The following is a 13,810-nucleotide window of genomic DNA, read 5'->3' as shown; positions in this document are numbered from 1 at the left end:
AAATGCGATTAGCATTACCACTTGTCTAGCAAAAGTGTGGCGGAGAAGACAGTCACAGAAAGGGGTGGGTGCGATTTTTGTCCCTCTCAATACAAACATGAGGACATGAAAATCACGGACAAAATGATACTATCATGGCAAGTGGCGTGGGCAGGATTGATTTTGCGTTTGGAGTAGGCAAGGGGGTATGTATCCTATATAGGCGTCTATCAGTGTTTCTTCCAGATTTTTTTTCTCCTGGGGGGCACTTGAAATTTTCGGGGTGGGGGGCGGTAGACCTTCTTCGGGGGGGGGGGGGGGGGGGGGGGCGGACACTGCTAAAAGTATATATTTTCTATATAAATTAAATATATTTCATATAACGGGGGCGGTAACAATTTTTCGAAGAGATGCCTGGAAGAAACTCTGGCGTCTATGTTAAGTGATTGTCTGTTTTTTTTTTTAAATAAATCGTGCAATTAAAAAAAAATGAAAGCATTGGGACAGGCACAAGTGCACCAGTAACTGTAACTTACCGTGAGATATGTGTTGACACTTCGATCTATATCTGACGTTTGGGCGATGTGTCTCTCGTCACAAGCGTCATACATCTTAAAGGTGTTTCAGGTATAATGGAAAATAAGGATGCAGAGGCAGTTTTTTTCAATTTTTTTTTCGCCGTGGGGCACTTGAAATTTTCAGATTGTGGAGGGCGGACACTGGTAAAAGTATATGTTTGCAGTGTAAATTGTATTTCTCACACGTTTACAGCCACCCCCCCCCCCCACCCGAAGAGATGCCTGAAAGAAATTCTGTGCAGATGCGTGAAGTTACAATTTCGGAATTACCCAATTTCCCTTTGTCTGACTTCATCAAATAAGTCCAAAATTAACCCCCATATGAGTAGGGCCTATAATTGTATCATTCCATTTATTGACGAGCCCTATACCCCTATACCAGAGGCGTAGTGACCCTTCCCGGCGCCCGGGGACGAAATTCGATTTGCACCCTCCCCTCGAACTTTTCATTTGCACCTACCTCTCCAACTTTCGATTTGCACCCCCCCCCCCTCGAACTTTCGATTTGCATCCCCCCCCATCAAACTTTCGATTTGCACCCCCCCCCCCTCGAATTTTTCATTTGCACCCCCCCCCCCTCAAACTTTAGTTTCAATTTGGCGCCCCCCCTAGGTCGGCACCCGGGGACATATGTCCCGCCCCCCCCTCGCTACGCCTCTGGTAGAACCTCTTGACTCCGCCTCTGATACCGAGAACAGCAGCTGTAAACGACAGTGCTCTCGTGTCGCTCAATGTTTACTGTTTAAACTTAAAACCGAAACGTAATCATTACAAACAATTTTAAAAAACAAATTGCATGTCTAAACCTCTTGGCCAATTATCTACTGCCCAATCAGTGCAAATTTGGAGAAAACGTCATCATTATTTGTTGGTTTGTTTGTTAGGAGCCTAGCTTACGTGGCGTCTATAACTAGCGCACTTATCTATTGCACGCCTACTATATTGTATTACAGTCTGGCAAACAAAAACAACACCTCATTTGGAGGGAGGGAGGGGGGGGGGAATGGAGGTAGGATAGGTACATCTCTTGTTGACTGTTATTGTCTCTTCTGGTATGGGACCTCTTTAAGTGTCCATGGAGAAAATTGTGTAAATAATAAGATAGGCAGAGTTTCTTTCAGGCATCTCTTCGGGAGGGGGGGGGGTGACCTTTACCAGTGTCCCCCCCCCCCAAGAAAATTTGGACCGCCACCTCTAAAACTTTCAATATCCCCTCCCATCCCCTCCAGGAGAAAAAAAAGTCTGAAAGAAACACTAAAGATGCATGAGTCCTCGTCGCTAATCGTTGCAAGTTAACTTCAGAAAATTTTCATTTTGGGGTCCATGAGGGGTCTAGTCCCAACACCCCCTAGTTACGCCACTGTGTTGCAAAACATAAAAAGGGACACCTTCTACGCCACTTTTACAGCTAATGTCGGTTCTAGTTTACTAGAAATTCAAGGACCTTATTTTTAAGCTATTAAAAATTCTCTTCAGAATGTTAATATGCAGACATTAAAATATCGACGACTGTAACGTATACTTCTTTATTCTAACACTTCACGCACGAATGGCTATGAAGCAACTGTCACTTGGCAGTTAAACCGTGTCATATGTCTTTACCTCCACACAAGTTAACAAAAAGAACACAACTTTGTTGGCATTGTTCCAAATGGAGTGTTAATTTCTAGCTTGCATTTTTCTAAGAAAACTGAAAAGAGAAATTGTATTGGGGACGGGGTGGTAAGCTTTAGCAATGCTAGGCAGTGTTTCTTCCAGACTTTTTTCTCCAGGGGGGCACTTGAAATTTTCGGGGGGGGGGGGGGGGGGGGGGGGGACGGACACTTAAAAGTATATATTTTTATATAAATTATATAAATTTCATTTCGTTCGTGATGCCTGAAAGAAATTCTGATGCTAGTGTTGTGATGAAGAATGAAACTCGTAAATAGGTCTATTTTATATATACGTCTAGATGTACATATATACATAGCCTATATATATATATATATATATATATATATATATATATATATATATATATATATATATATATACAGAGCCGGCGTTAGGGGGTGGCGAACGGGGCGGTCGCCATAGGCCCCGCGCTTGAAGGGGCCCCGCGCTTCAGCAATGTCATTGTTATCTGAATAAGTTTGTAAACTTAAAAAAATTGTTGCTGAATTCAATTGGGAAAAACTAAATGGTCGAATGCCGACGTTGTTGATTGTTATAACTGAGGCCACGGTTGATGTTGGTGAGTCCCACCTGAACTGGGACAGGCCGTAATTCGATACAAAAATAGTGTCACGCCTTCCCTTTGTGTAGGGTACGGTCGCCTGGCATTTGACCTGAGCTGACTGGAGATGGCGGTCGAGAATTAGCCCACGACGTAAAGAGATACCCTATTGTATGCGGACCCATGAAGACGTCCTTTTAGTGAGCAGACGGGATGTCTGTAGTAGACAGTTAGTGACCTGATGAACTCTAGTCCTGACTTTCTTGTTGTAGATGTCGTATAATGTCGTATATGTAAAGTGTTTCTTCCAGACTTTTTTCTCCAGGGGGGAGGGGCACTTGATATTTTCGGGGGGGGGGGCGGTAGATTTTTCCCGAAGAGATGTCTGGAAGAGACTATATGTAGGCATACTTGTCTTGTTATAACAAAGTTAACATTCAGTTGCGTGCAGAGGGTGGGAGGAGGGCGACAAGGGGGCAGAGGCGTAGCGAGGGGGGGGGGCGGGGGGGGGGGACATATGTCCCCGGGCGCCGACCTTAGGGGGGGCGCCAAATTGAAAATTTGAGGGGGGGGGTGCAAATGAAAAGTTCGAGGGGGGGCGCAAATCGAAAGTTCGAGGGGGGGGGGGGTGCAAATCGAAAATTTGAGGGGGGGTGCAAATGAAAAGTTCGAGGGGGGGGGGGTGCAAATGAAAAGTTCGAGGGGGGGTGTGCAAATCGAAAATTTGCTCCCGAGGGGGGCGCCAAATTGAAAGTATGTCCCCGGGCGCCGGGAAGGGTCGCTACGCCTCTGCTTAGGATCTATATCAGGCGGCATTAAACAGAGTGAATTATTATTATTTTTTGGAAGAAAGTTAAAACTGTTGTTATGTTGTGTCACCTTAAGGATTCACCCGTTCAATAATTAAGACAATAATGTTTTTGGTTTTAAAATATTGTATGAATTCTAAACAAATTTTGAAGTCTATACTGTTTTGATACATCAGGCCGAGTTCGCTGTATTGTAAACTTTATTTTCCTAATTATTCGGCACGTGATTAAATTTTCTTAAGTGATTTGGTATGAATTACATAACTGTCAAAAGTGATTTAATATCTAAGCAAAGGAAAAAAAAACTACGAACATTGGGTTAATACATGGGAGAGATAAACATCGGTTATTATAGTGGAAAGTTTGACATTAGCTTATAAACTCCAAAACATTTGTGTTATTATGTGTACATCACATTATATAGGCCTTTATACATATATATATATACATATATATATATATATATATATATATATATATATATATATATATATATATATATATATATATATAATATATATATATAATGGAAAGGCCCCGCGCGGATGGTTGGCCCTAGGCCCCGCGTATTCCTAACGCCGGCTCTGTATATATATATATATATATATATATATATATATATATATATATATATATATATATATATATATATATATATATATATATCCTATTATATGTAATAATATCTATAAAGAAAATTAAATTAATCTAAATGTTAAATACGTGGCTTATATTTGGGTTCCCAGAAAGATGAGCATCTTTCTTGGAACCCAAAAATCTATAGGAACAAACAGTCAAAGTAAGACAAAAAAAAAATACAAAACGGACAACAGGAATTCTTTACTGGGAGAACAGAGGATTCAGAAGTGTAATCACTTACTATTTGCTGCAGCACGGAAGACTGGAATGGTGTTTTGGATTGCACTTTCTGAACCTAACCATAACCATAGCACAAACACAAACACAAACCCTAAAGCTACCGCTAACCCTAACAAAGATTTCGAAATGTTCTGGTTAGAAAGCGTACCCTACACACTGTATTTGGTATTCTATAAAATGAGTAGAAATGTATGAAATATGATAGAAATATGATATATTTCATCCTTTGACGACCTACTTTGGGAATTATATACATTACCTATTCTATAGCATTCTTTTTTTTTACATATTTCCGGTGCCATCGTAATTAATTTCACTTTAAATGCTTTGTCTTCAAAAAAGAACAGTTCTTGCTAGCCAGACATAAATAGGTTTTAAACAAACAAGGGCGATAACAAATTAATACTATATCTACATTTAAAAGCAGATTTATCGTTCTTTTTTCTCCACAAACGGAAAAAAAACAGGAGAGTAACCCTTCATTAAATGAACAGAGCTTTTCTCTTATCGTCATTCATCTCCCCTACCTCCCCCCCCCCCTTACAAAATATTGTTAGGGTTGGGGTGTTGGCTTATCAAAATTTAAAAAATCACTGGCATATTTGTAAATTTTATGGTATTTTAATTTTAAAATATTAACTCTTAAAATGCCTCTTGATCATTTAGTCAACTTAGTGTATAGAAAAGGGCGTATCGCAAAAGGGAAACTTGTGGTTAGTTTTCTACGACGCACAGCGTATTATCTTTCCCCGTTTGTACCCAAGACATATGGGGCAGATTAAGTAAGGTTCATCTGTTTCACTGACCTCGGCATACATTGGGATAGGGTGCAGTGTTTCTTCCAGACTTTTTTCTCCGGTGAAGGGGGGGGGGCACTGGAAACTTTCGGGGGGGGGGTAGACTTTCTTCGGGGGGGGGGGGGGCAGACACTGTTAAAAGTATATATTTTCTATATAAATTATATAAATTTCATTTCGTTCGAGGGGGGGGGGGGGGCGGCGGTAGAAAGATGCCTGGAAGAAACTCTGATAGGATGTCCAGCACACTATGGAGTCAGATCTGGGTGGACTCAGTGACGTCCTACAGACTCGAGCTCGGGATATGAACTCTAGACTTTTGGATTAGCAGTCGTGAACTATATTTCACGACCACGCCTACGTATGTAGCGGGATCCCGACAAAAGACCGACGCGAACAAAAGGCCGACATGGACAAAAGGCCGACAAGACAAAAGGCCGACAAAACAAAAGGACGACTTTCAAAAGGCCGACATCCAAAAGGCCGACAAGACAAAAGGCCGAAAAGACAAAAGGCCGACTGCTAAAAGGCCGACATCCAAAAGGCCGACAAGACAAAAGGCCGACAAGTTTTATAAATAACAAAATAACGAATATACACTTTTTTCACGCAATTCGCAATAGACGAAACTAAAATATAAATCAAATTTTGTCTAAATTTAAAATGTAGTCTACTCAAGGACCGCGATTGTTCTACTTCATTCGGTTTCTTTGATTTCTTTGCGAAATATGGTGGTAACGCCACCTATCTGTTTATGCTTTGTACACTCCCGTCATCTCCAGTAGCATTGACCCCATTGTTCACCTTATAAGGATCGCAACTAGCATTGTCTCTTGACGTTCCACCTTGTTGCATGTGGGCGATGATACCGGCGGCTTTTGACTTGGTTCTTTGATGATTATCTCACCTCGATCAATAGAAGAAGCTATGAAAGACAGCCGTGACAGCATTTCGTAATATTTAGGTGTTGATCGCTTGACCCGATGGTTCACCTTATAAGGATAGCAACAAGCATCGTTTCTTCTCTTGAACGTTTCACATTTTTTTCATGCCTTATTTCGATGTTTGTCAAGACAGGAGCTATGCAGTAACACATATTTTGCGATATAAGTATTTTTTATGTTTGTCGGCCTTATGGTTTGTCGGCCTTATGGTTTGTCGGCCTAATGGTCTGTCGGCCGTATGGCTGTCGGCCTTGTGTCCTGTCGGCCTTGTGTCCTGTCGGCCTTGTGTCCTGTCGGCCTTGTGTCCTGTCGGCCTTGTGTCCTGTCGGCCTTGTGTCCTGTCGGCCTTATGTCCTGTCGGCCTTTTGGCTGTCGGCATTTTGTCCGTGTCGGCCTTATGTCTTGTCGGCCTTTTGGATGTCGGCCTTTTGTCCTACACCCGTATGTAGCACCCCTCCTCCCCATCAAAAAAATCAAACCGTGAACCAATACGAAAACTTATTTTAAAATGCTGAACAGTGTTTCTTCCAGACTTTTTTCTCCGGGGGGGGGGGGGGGGGCACTTGCAATTTTCGGGGGGGGGGGGGGCGGTAGACTTTCTTCGGGGGGCGGACACTGTTAAAAGTATATATTTTCTATATAAATTATATAAATATCATTTCGTTCGAAGAGATGCCTGGAAGAAACTCGGATGCTGAATGTTGGGTGTCCATGTTAAAACATCATTAAAGGTAGACTACTGTAGTTTAAAAACATTTGAAAAAAATCTAGATAGGGAAACACTCACAAAACTTTTTTCTCCAGGGGGGGGGGCACTTGATATTTTCGGGGGGGGGGGGGGCACTGGTAAAAGTATATGTTTTCTATATAAATTCCATTTCGTTCGGGGGGGGGGGGGGGGTCGGTAGACTTTTTTTTTTTGGGGGGGGGGGGGGGGGTAAGGGCACAGCCCCTACGAATAGATGCCTGGAAGAAAAATTTGAGAGTCCACAATAGTCCGAACAGAATGATTATTGTGCGTATTTTAAAACTTTCAGGTTCTATGAATTGATGCATACTTTGGTTGCGGGCAGTGACTTTAATAATACATTAAATAATATTATGCAGTAACGGGACGCTAAAAATATGACCTTTACTTTATGACAGAGGTCATTAAAGTTAAACGGCCGGAGGTTCGTATGTAGGCCTAAATGTTGTGTGGAAATGTCATGCTCCAATGAGTTTACTATTTTTTATCGCCAACATCAATAGTTTAACAGAGCCACTAACAGCAAAAATGCTATTAAATCATTGTAAAGCTGAATTATTTAAAAAATACTGGAATAATATTTAATGCGAATATATAAACAACATTTTAAAGATACGAAATGTGGACCAAAACATTATGGCCTGAAAATAGCTACGAAACTAAACCATTCAACACACGGGGCCGATTCATTTATTTTTCTACCTTTCCAAGATGGCTGTCCAGGTGTTGTTGCATCTGGTCGCCTTTGCTTTATTAAATGTTTGTAAGTAATCAACAAAAACCGGTCAGGTTTAACTATTTTAAATCATATTTTGAGTCAGTTTCAGTTTTTAACGTAAATTCAGAACAAGTTGTGTGGAACTAAGTTGTTGAAAAAAAATAACTTGTCTTTATAATTTGACCCAATTTTCGATTTTGCCCCACTTCCGCGTTGTCCCATTTTAAAACTAGAGATAGATCTACATTAATTAATTTAATACTAGGCACTAGGGTACTTTACGTACGTATCAACTCAACTTAGGCCTTTTGCCTACCTGCTACGAAAAGTTTTACATGTAACTTATATTTCTGTTTAGTTTCCTTCATTAAATTTACTCTTCTTATTTTATTTTGCTAAAAAAGTCAGCTTTTTAAAACTTTTTTTATTGTAGGGCCTATTCATTTTCATCTGTATTCTCTTCCTGAACACTAGTACTTGCTTGATCTGTTAGATTCTGCTTGAAAGTACATTACTATTAGCCTATGTTTGTGTTTAGTTTAGTAATTAGTGTAGGACAGGGGTCTCCAAACTATGGCCCTCAGGCCGGATGCCGGCCCTCTGAGATATTTTTGTCCACGAAAAAAAAAGGTTTGTTGAAAATGGCTGATGAAAAATTAAAAACAAATAAAAAATGTAGGATTGGGTGCAAAAACCATTGAAGCTAATGTAGCCAGTTGCCCAGCAAATGACCTCCTTAAAGACAAGTTCAAATGAGGGCGCGAGGGTTTTATAAGTATTTGCCCAAGGAACACTTTCCTGATATTACACATTTTGCATCAAAGTTCCTTTAAGATGCGTTCTTCGGGGGCTCCATCATCCCAAAGAGATGCCTGGAAGAAACTCTGGCCCCCGAACTTATTGATAGCTAATGCGGCCCTCTGGCTGAAAAGTTTGGAGACCCCTGGTGTAGGCTGACATAATAGTTCTAGATTGTTTAAGTAAGTTATTAGAATAATTTGTTCATTGATTGATTCAGCAGTCACTCTATTTTACAGATTTGTCCACTTGCCACCATACCCCCCCAACCCCCTTCTGAAAATACAACATAAATTCCATGCATTTAATTCTTTAAAACAAAACATGACAGAGGCAGTGTCACATTTCTTAACCCTCCTCCCTCATCCCCATGTTGCCTGCCCTTTTTAAACAACGCCAATAGTCTTGTGTTAAGCTAGTTGTTATGATTTTATACATACCCATTGGCCTATTTTCCTGTGAATTGTTTAACTACACTTACATAAGAAAGAACACATTTTTTTTTATGTATAAATATTTAGCCTATTCCAGTAAGCCCTAACAACTACAATGTTTCTTGCTTGTTTCCCTTTAATATCATTCCCCCCACAGTTTTTTAAAACTCTTGTTTTTCTCATACAAAGGTGTTGAAAGCTGGAGATGTGCCAAGTATGAAAACTATTTCAGCCAACAGCCAGACTACATCGACTGTCTTTGGGACTGTTGTGGAAACTCCTTCAACAGGCACTGCTGTGCTCCGTAAGTCCTGAACAGATTTCATTGGCTCCATAGTTACATTTGCAGTAAAACTACCTTTCTTGGGCACAATGTTGAGTACATATTGGAACTCATTTACTGTCTATCCTGCTAATATTTTCTTTTCTTTTAATGTTTATTATTTTTGTCATTAGAATATATAATGTTGTTGACAAACTCACTATAATTTGAATTAACATGTCAGATGTATTATCCTAATTAATAGTTCTACAGTATATTTACCTGAATTCCCCGTTATGAAGTTCAAGTTTATCGTAATCTCCTTTCTGTTTGATAGTTTATGTATTGGTTAGAGTTATAAAAAATTAAAACTAATTCCTTAAAATAAAGTTCCTGTTTTTAAAAATTCCAGCATTGGTATTATTGTCGGAGTGTGTATAGTAGGAGCTGTTGCTGTAGCAGCTTTGGTGGTTGTGGTCATCTGCTGGTGGCAGAGGAAGAGGTCACAGTACAATGCTGGACCCAAGTTGTTCCACAACAAACGCCACTCCCACTACCCTGTTGCTCCAACTTCAGTAACTCGTCCAGGTAAGTGAATTGTGTAGTTTGTGTCCTGTCTGATTATTGCCCTTTGTTACCTCACATAAAATATTAAAACAGCACACATTTATTTTCTTAGTTGCATAGGAACTAATATATAAAGCATTGCAAAGAAGGGATTACTTTTTGAAGACTTGAATTGTACTGTAGTTAGCTATTTTTTTAAATAAAATATTGATTCCCATCCAATAAAGTACCCAGTTTAAACATTAATATATTCTTAGCAAAATATGTGAAATTGTCTATATTGCAAATGGATTCTTGTTTATTGTCATAATTTCTGTTAAGGCAGTATTTTTTCAAATTATTTAAATTTAAAAACAATGAACAGTTTCAAAATTTTGTATCGCCATCAATTATATTTTCAAGTTTGTATATTTGACTATAATGTAAGAAGATTAGATTTTTTAAAAACTATTTTTGATCAACTCCATTCACCGAAAATTGTACTTAAAACAAGCTCTTATTTCAATTGCAGCCCCTGTTGTCTCATATGGGGGGCCCCCACCCCAGCAGCAGTACAGGCAAGGTCCACCTAAAGAGAAGGTCCCTATTGACGAGTATGAGAAGAGGGGTCCTCCCTCAGATGCCTACCAGCCCTGGCCGGGGCAGGGTGTGATGCGACCCCCACCAGACGAGTACGAGGACAAAGATTCAAGCTTTGACTCTAGGGCTGCCCCTCCTCCTGGGGGGTATCGTCCACCCCCAAACAGGGGTCAACGACCACCTCCGGATGAATATGACATGTAAATTTAGAAGGAATGATATTGCCTCTCACATCATTACACTATATTCTTAATATAAGAAATTATCTTTAGAATTCTAGACTGCAAAAACTTGTAACCACTTTGGTACATTTGTTGCTGATAAATGCTAAATTTTTTCGTAATTGAAAAATAGACTTAATGAAATGGCTAGAGCCTTTGTGTAATTAGTGTTAAAAGATATGTTACGGTAAATGCTTTTGCATTTGGATTTCCTTTACCTCCACATTCCTTTAACGAAAATTTTTCCAAGTTTTAAATGGCGTTAAAAATATGTTTCAAATTTAGGTTCAGTTCATTTCATGTATTGAGCATTCATGGAGTCTTTTTAATTTGTAAACTTATAAATAAAATGTTCATGCACTGTAAATAAACATATTTTCATTCCTACTGCCTGTTACTAAGCCTTAAAATTTATATTTTTATAATGTTGTAATGAGGTTGATAGTTTTTTTTTAATACATTTTTCTCTATCTCTAATTGCGAACCATTTAACCAATTTATTTGATACTAGATACATCTTCCAAGCCTTTATGAATCAATGAGTTCAATATACACCATAAATTCAAAACGTTTCATTAAATGCTACCATTCCATTAGTTTTTTTTAAGTATTCTACATAATTTTGTAACAGCTAGCAGCAGTTCTCTGTGTACAGTTTTTGTCTGTAAACATTCCTGTTTGAAAGTGTTCTTCGTTCTATGATATATGCTTGAATGCAGTGTATGTTTTATAAGGTTTGCTGTAGTTACATACTGTCTTGATTATTTGGAATTTATAACTGTATATACACATATTTTTTCTGTAAACAAATAAATCATTCCATTTTTTTAAAATTGTTCTGTTGTATTTTTAAAAAAACAAAAAAGAGGGAGATAACCTGATTAACTTACTACTGTGTGAGTGATGAATGTAAAGAATGTTATGTGGCAATCATGCTGTGTAACCTATATATGTGATTTTACTCTGAAGAAATGGTCTCCTGTTAGTGATTTTGACAGTATGAACATTTTCTTTATGGTCCATTATACCTAAATATTGTTTAAAACAAAAAATTCCCCACAGGTGGTGTAACCTTGCTATTTTTATTACTGAAAATCATTTTAATGAAAAAACTTCTTTTGGAATTTTACTTATTTGATTACTCTTGAATAAAAATTTATATTATAAAAAGGAAAGTAAATTACAATAGAGGTAAACTAAATGTGGAGCTGATGTTTGTAAAATTTCTAAAAATAGGAAAAAAATATTCAGTGCCAGCAATTATAAAAATAAAATGTTTTTATGTCATGTTAATTGCAAAAAAATGATGCTATTTACTGATAGAGAACTATTTGTTTATGTGAAATCATAATTCTTCTCCCAAAAATTAGTTTTGTCAAAATTATTTCAAATAAAATATTATAATCACTCAGTGGAGAAAATAAAATAAAAAATTGCAGTTAAAATAATCATTAGTCGGTTCGTTAGCAAATATCTGCATTTCTCAGTGAATTAAAAATTGTATGCACAATTCGGTCGAACGACTGAAAATGTATTGCCTACAGCACCATTGAAATCAGTTTATAGTGAAGAGAATATTAAGGATTGAAAAGTTAAGTGCATGAATTCTGAGACATTTTAGTTGGGTTACTGCAGCTATGGTGTTAAAGGGGTTGACCCCTGTATAATGGATGTTTTCCTTGTAAGATATATTAATATAATATACTAACGAGTCCTTTTTTATATTTTATAAGCATGTGTAGGCCTATACCAGTTTAACTATGCAGTGTAACTTAATGGAAAAAACGTAGACGATAACAATATCTATGTACAATATACATATTTTATTAAATAGAAGATTTTAAAAAACCCACTACACATTTTATAATAGATTTTAACTATACAAACAATCACAATATTTAGAAAGCGTACACGCAAACACAGTGGGAATGAGATTTAAGAATTCTACCTTGATAAGTTTAGATTTAATTCATAGCTAATTAGAAAAGTTATTAGGGAGACCTAAATGATACATATTTATATTTGTATGGTTACTTACATTTAACATTTCAGTTCGGCCCAGATGGATACATGTTCATGATACATGGACTTCAAGCTAATTAGAACAGTTATTAGAGAGACCTTGTTGATATGTATTTATTTTTCTATTGTTTCTTGAATGTAATGTTTAGGTTAGACCCAGGTGGATACCTGTTCATAATACATGGACTTCAACTCAAGATAACCTTTGTTTATTCAAAATTAAAATAATTAGTTGCATCTGCCAGTTAAACGTTTTCTTGATTTTTATTCTTTTTTCTCTGAATTATTGTTTTAATAAGAACTTTTTAATTTTTTTTGGAGAAATTGAAAAAAAAAAGACATGAAAATGATTGGAAACAGTTGGAAAGAAACGGGGAAAAAATAGTAAAGGACAGAAAAGCACAGAAGAATGCTATAAATTGCCTATACTCCACTGGGGGTTGAAATAAGGTGAAGTAATTTAATTTATTAATAAATTAATGTTAACTTGTGCATTAAAACTGAAACAACGATGCCTTCAAGATATTGATTGGGTGACTTTGGCTTTCAAGGATTTGCGTCCCTTTGCAACCTACCGGTTGATAGAACAGATCGCGTATCCTGAACGCTCGGAAATGAAATCTAGACTAAAGGGTTAACAGTTGTTTTTTTTTGTCATATTGCCCCAACCACTAAGTGGTTAATCTGGTATTAAAATGTTTTTTTTTTAATATCTGTGGGACGCTATCCCATTTATTTTTTTCTCATTATTAAAGCTTATCCCTTATTTATGTGTAAAATGGGCAAAGATAAAAGATCCAAGCGGACAAAAAACAAGTATTAACCCGGAAAATACCGCTCAAAAGCCGTTATTCGGTGTAGATATCGGGCTTGGGAAAACAAAAATTTTAACGCCACTGTAGTACTTGATTGAAATTCCAAAAATCTGTGCAACTACGCCTCTCACGATAAAGTATAATATATAGGCACTATCCCATAAAACCCCCACAAAATCTTTGCACTCTCCTGTAATAGCAGAATAACTTGGAGCTTCGCTTGAAAAAACAACTATACATTATCTTCAGACAATCACACACTATCATATAAAACTACACGTTTTCTTCAAACTCGTTATAATTGTTGGTATAATAGCATATCAGATTAGTCTATACTTCAAAGGAACGAACTATCTTGAAACAAGAAGAAGCAACATAACAGGATAGGATAGGTTAACCTAAACATTGCAACGATGCTTGAAATAACTATAAAGTTATTTGC

The 13,810-nt window shown here is 37.6% G+C and overlaps 1 protein-coding gene across 1 annotated transcript; it reads left to right on the top strand.

Annotated features, from left to right (window-relative positions):
• The first annotated feature begins 7,647 nt into the window (after positions 1-7,647).
• LOC131929019 (RNA-binding protein 12B-like) lies at positions 7,648-11,356 on the top strand. Its single transcript, XM_059285211.1, has 4 exons — positions 7,648-7,715; positions 9,092-9,206; positions 9,577-9,752; positions 10,243-11,356. Exons 1-4 carry the CDS (start codon positions 7,664-7,666, stop codon positions 10,512-10,514), a joined length of 615 nt encoding a protein of 204 aa, XP_059141194.1. The 5' UTR covers positions 7,648-7,663; the 3' UTR covers positions 10,515-11,356.
• The last annotated feature ends 2,454 nt before the right edge of the window (positions 11,357-13,810 follow it).

This window comes from Physella acuta, unplaced genomic scaffold, assembly GCF_028476545.2.
Source record: "Physella acuta isolate Inbredline_101_S28 unplaced genomic scaffold, ASM2847654v3 ptg001584l, whole genome shotgun sequence".
Lineage (NCBI taxonomy): Eukaryota > Metazoa > Mollusca > Gastropoda > Physidae > Physella > Physella acuta.
Note: the sequence above shows the minus strand (reverse complement) of the source record. Positions and strands in the feature narration are given on the sequence as shown.

Bases quoted from the DNA above. Each gene is read 5' to 3' on its own strand.
- LOC131929019 (XM_059285211.1), top strand. From the start codon at position 7,664: ATGGCTGTCCAGGTGTTGTTGCATCTGGTCGCCTTTGCTTTATTAAAT. The intron at 9,207-9,576 runs GTAAGTCCTGAA...TAAAAATTCCAG, and splicing joins AACAGGCACTGCTGTGCTCC to CATTGGTATTATTGTCGGAG. The intron at 9,753-10,242 runs GTAAGTGAATTG...TTTCAATTGCAG, and splicing joins AACTTCAGTAACTCGTCCAG to CCCCTGTTGTCTCATATGGG.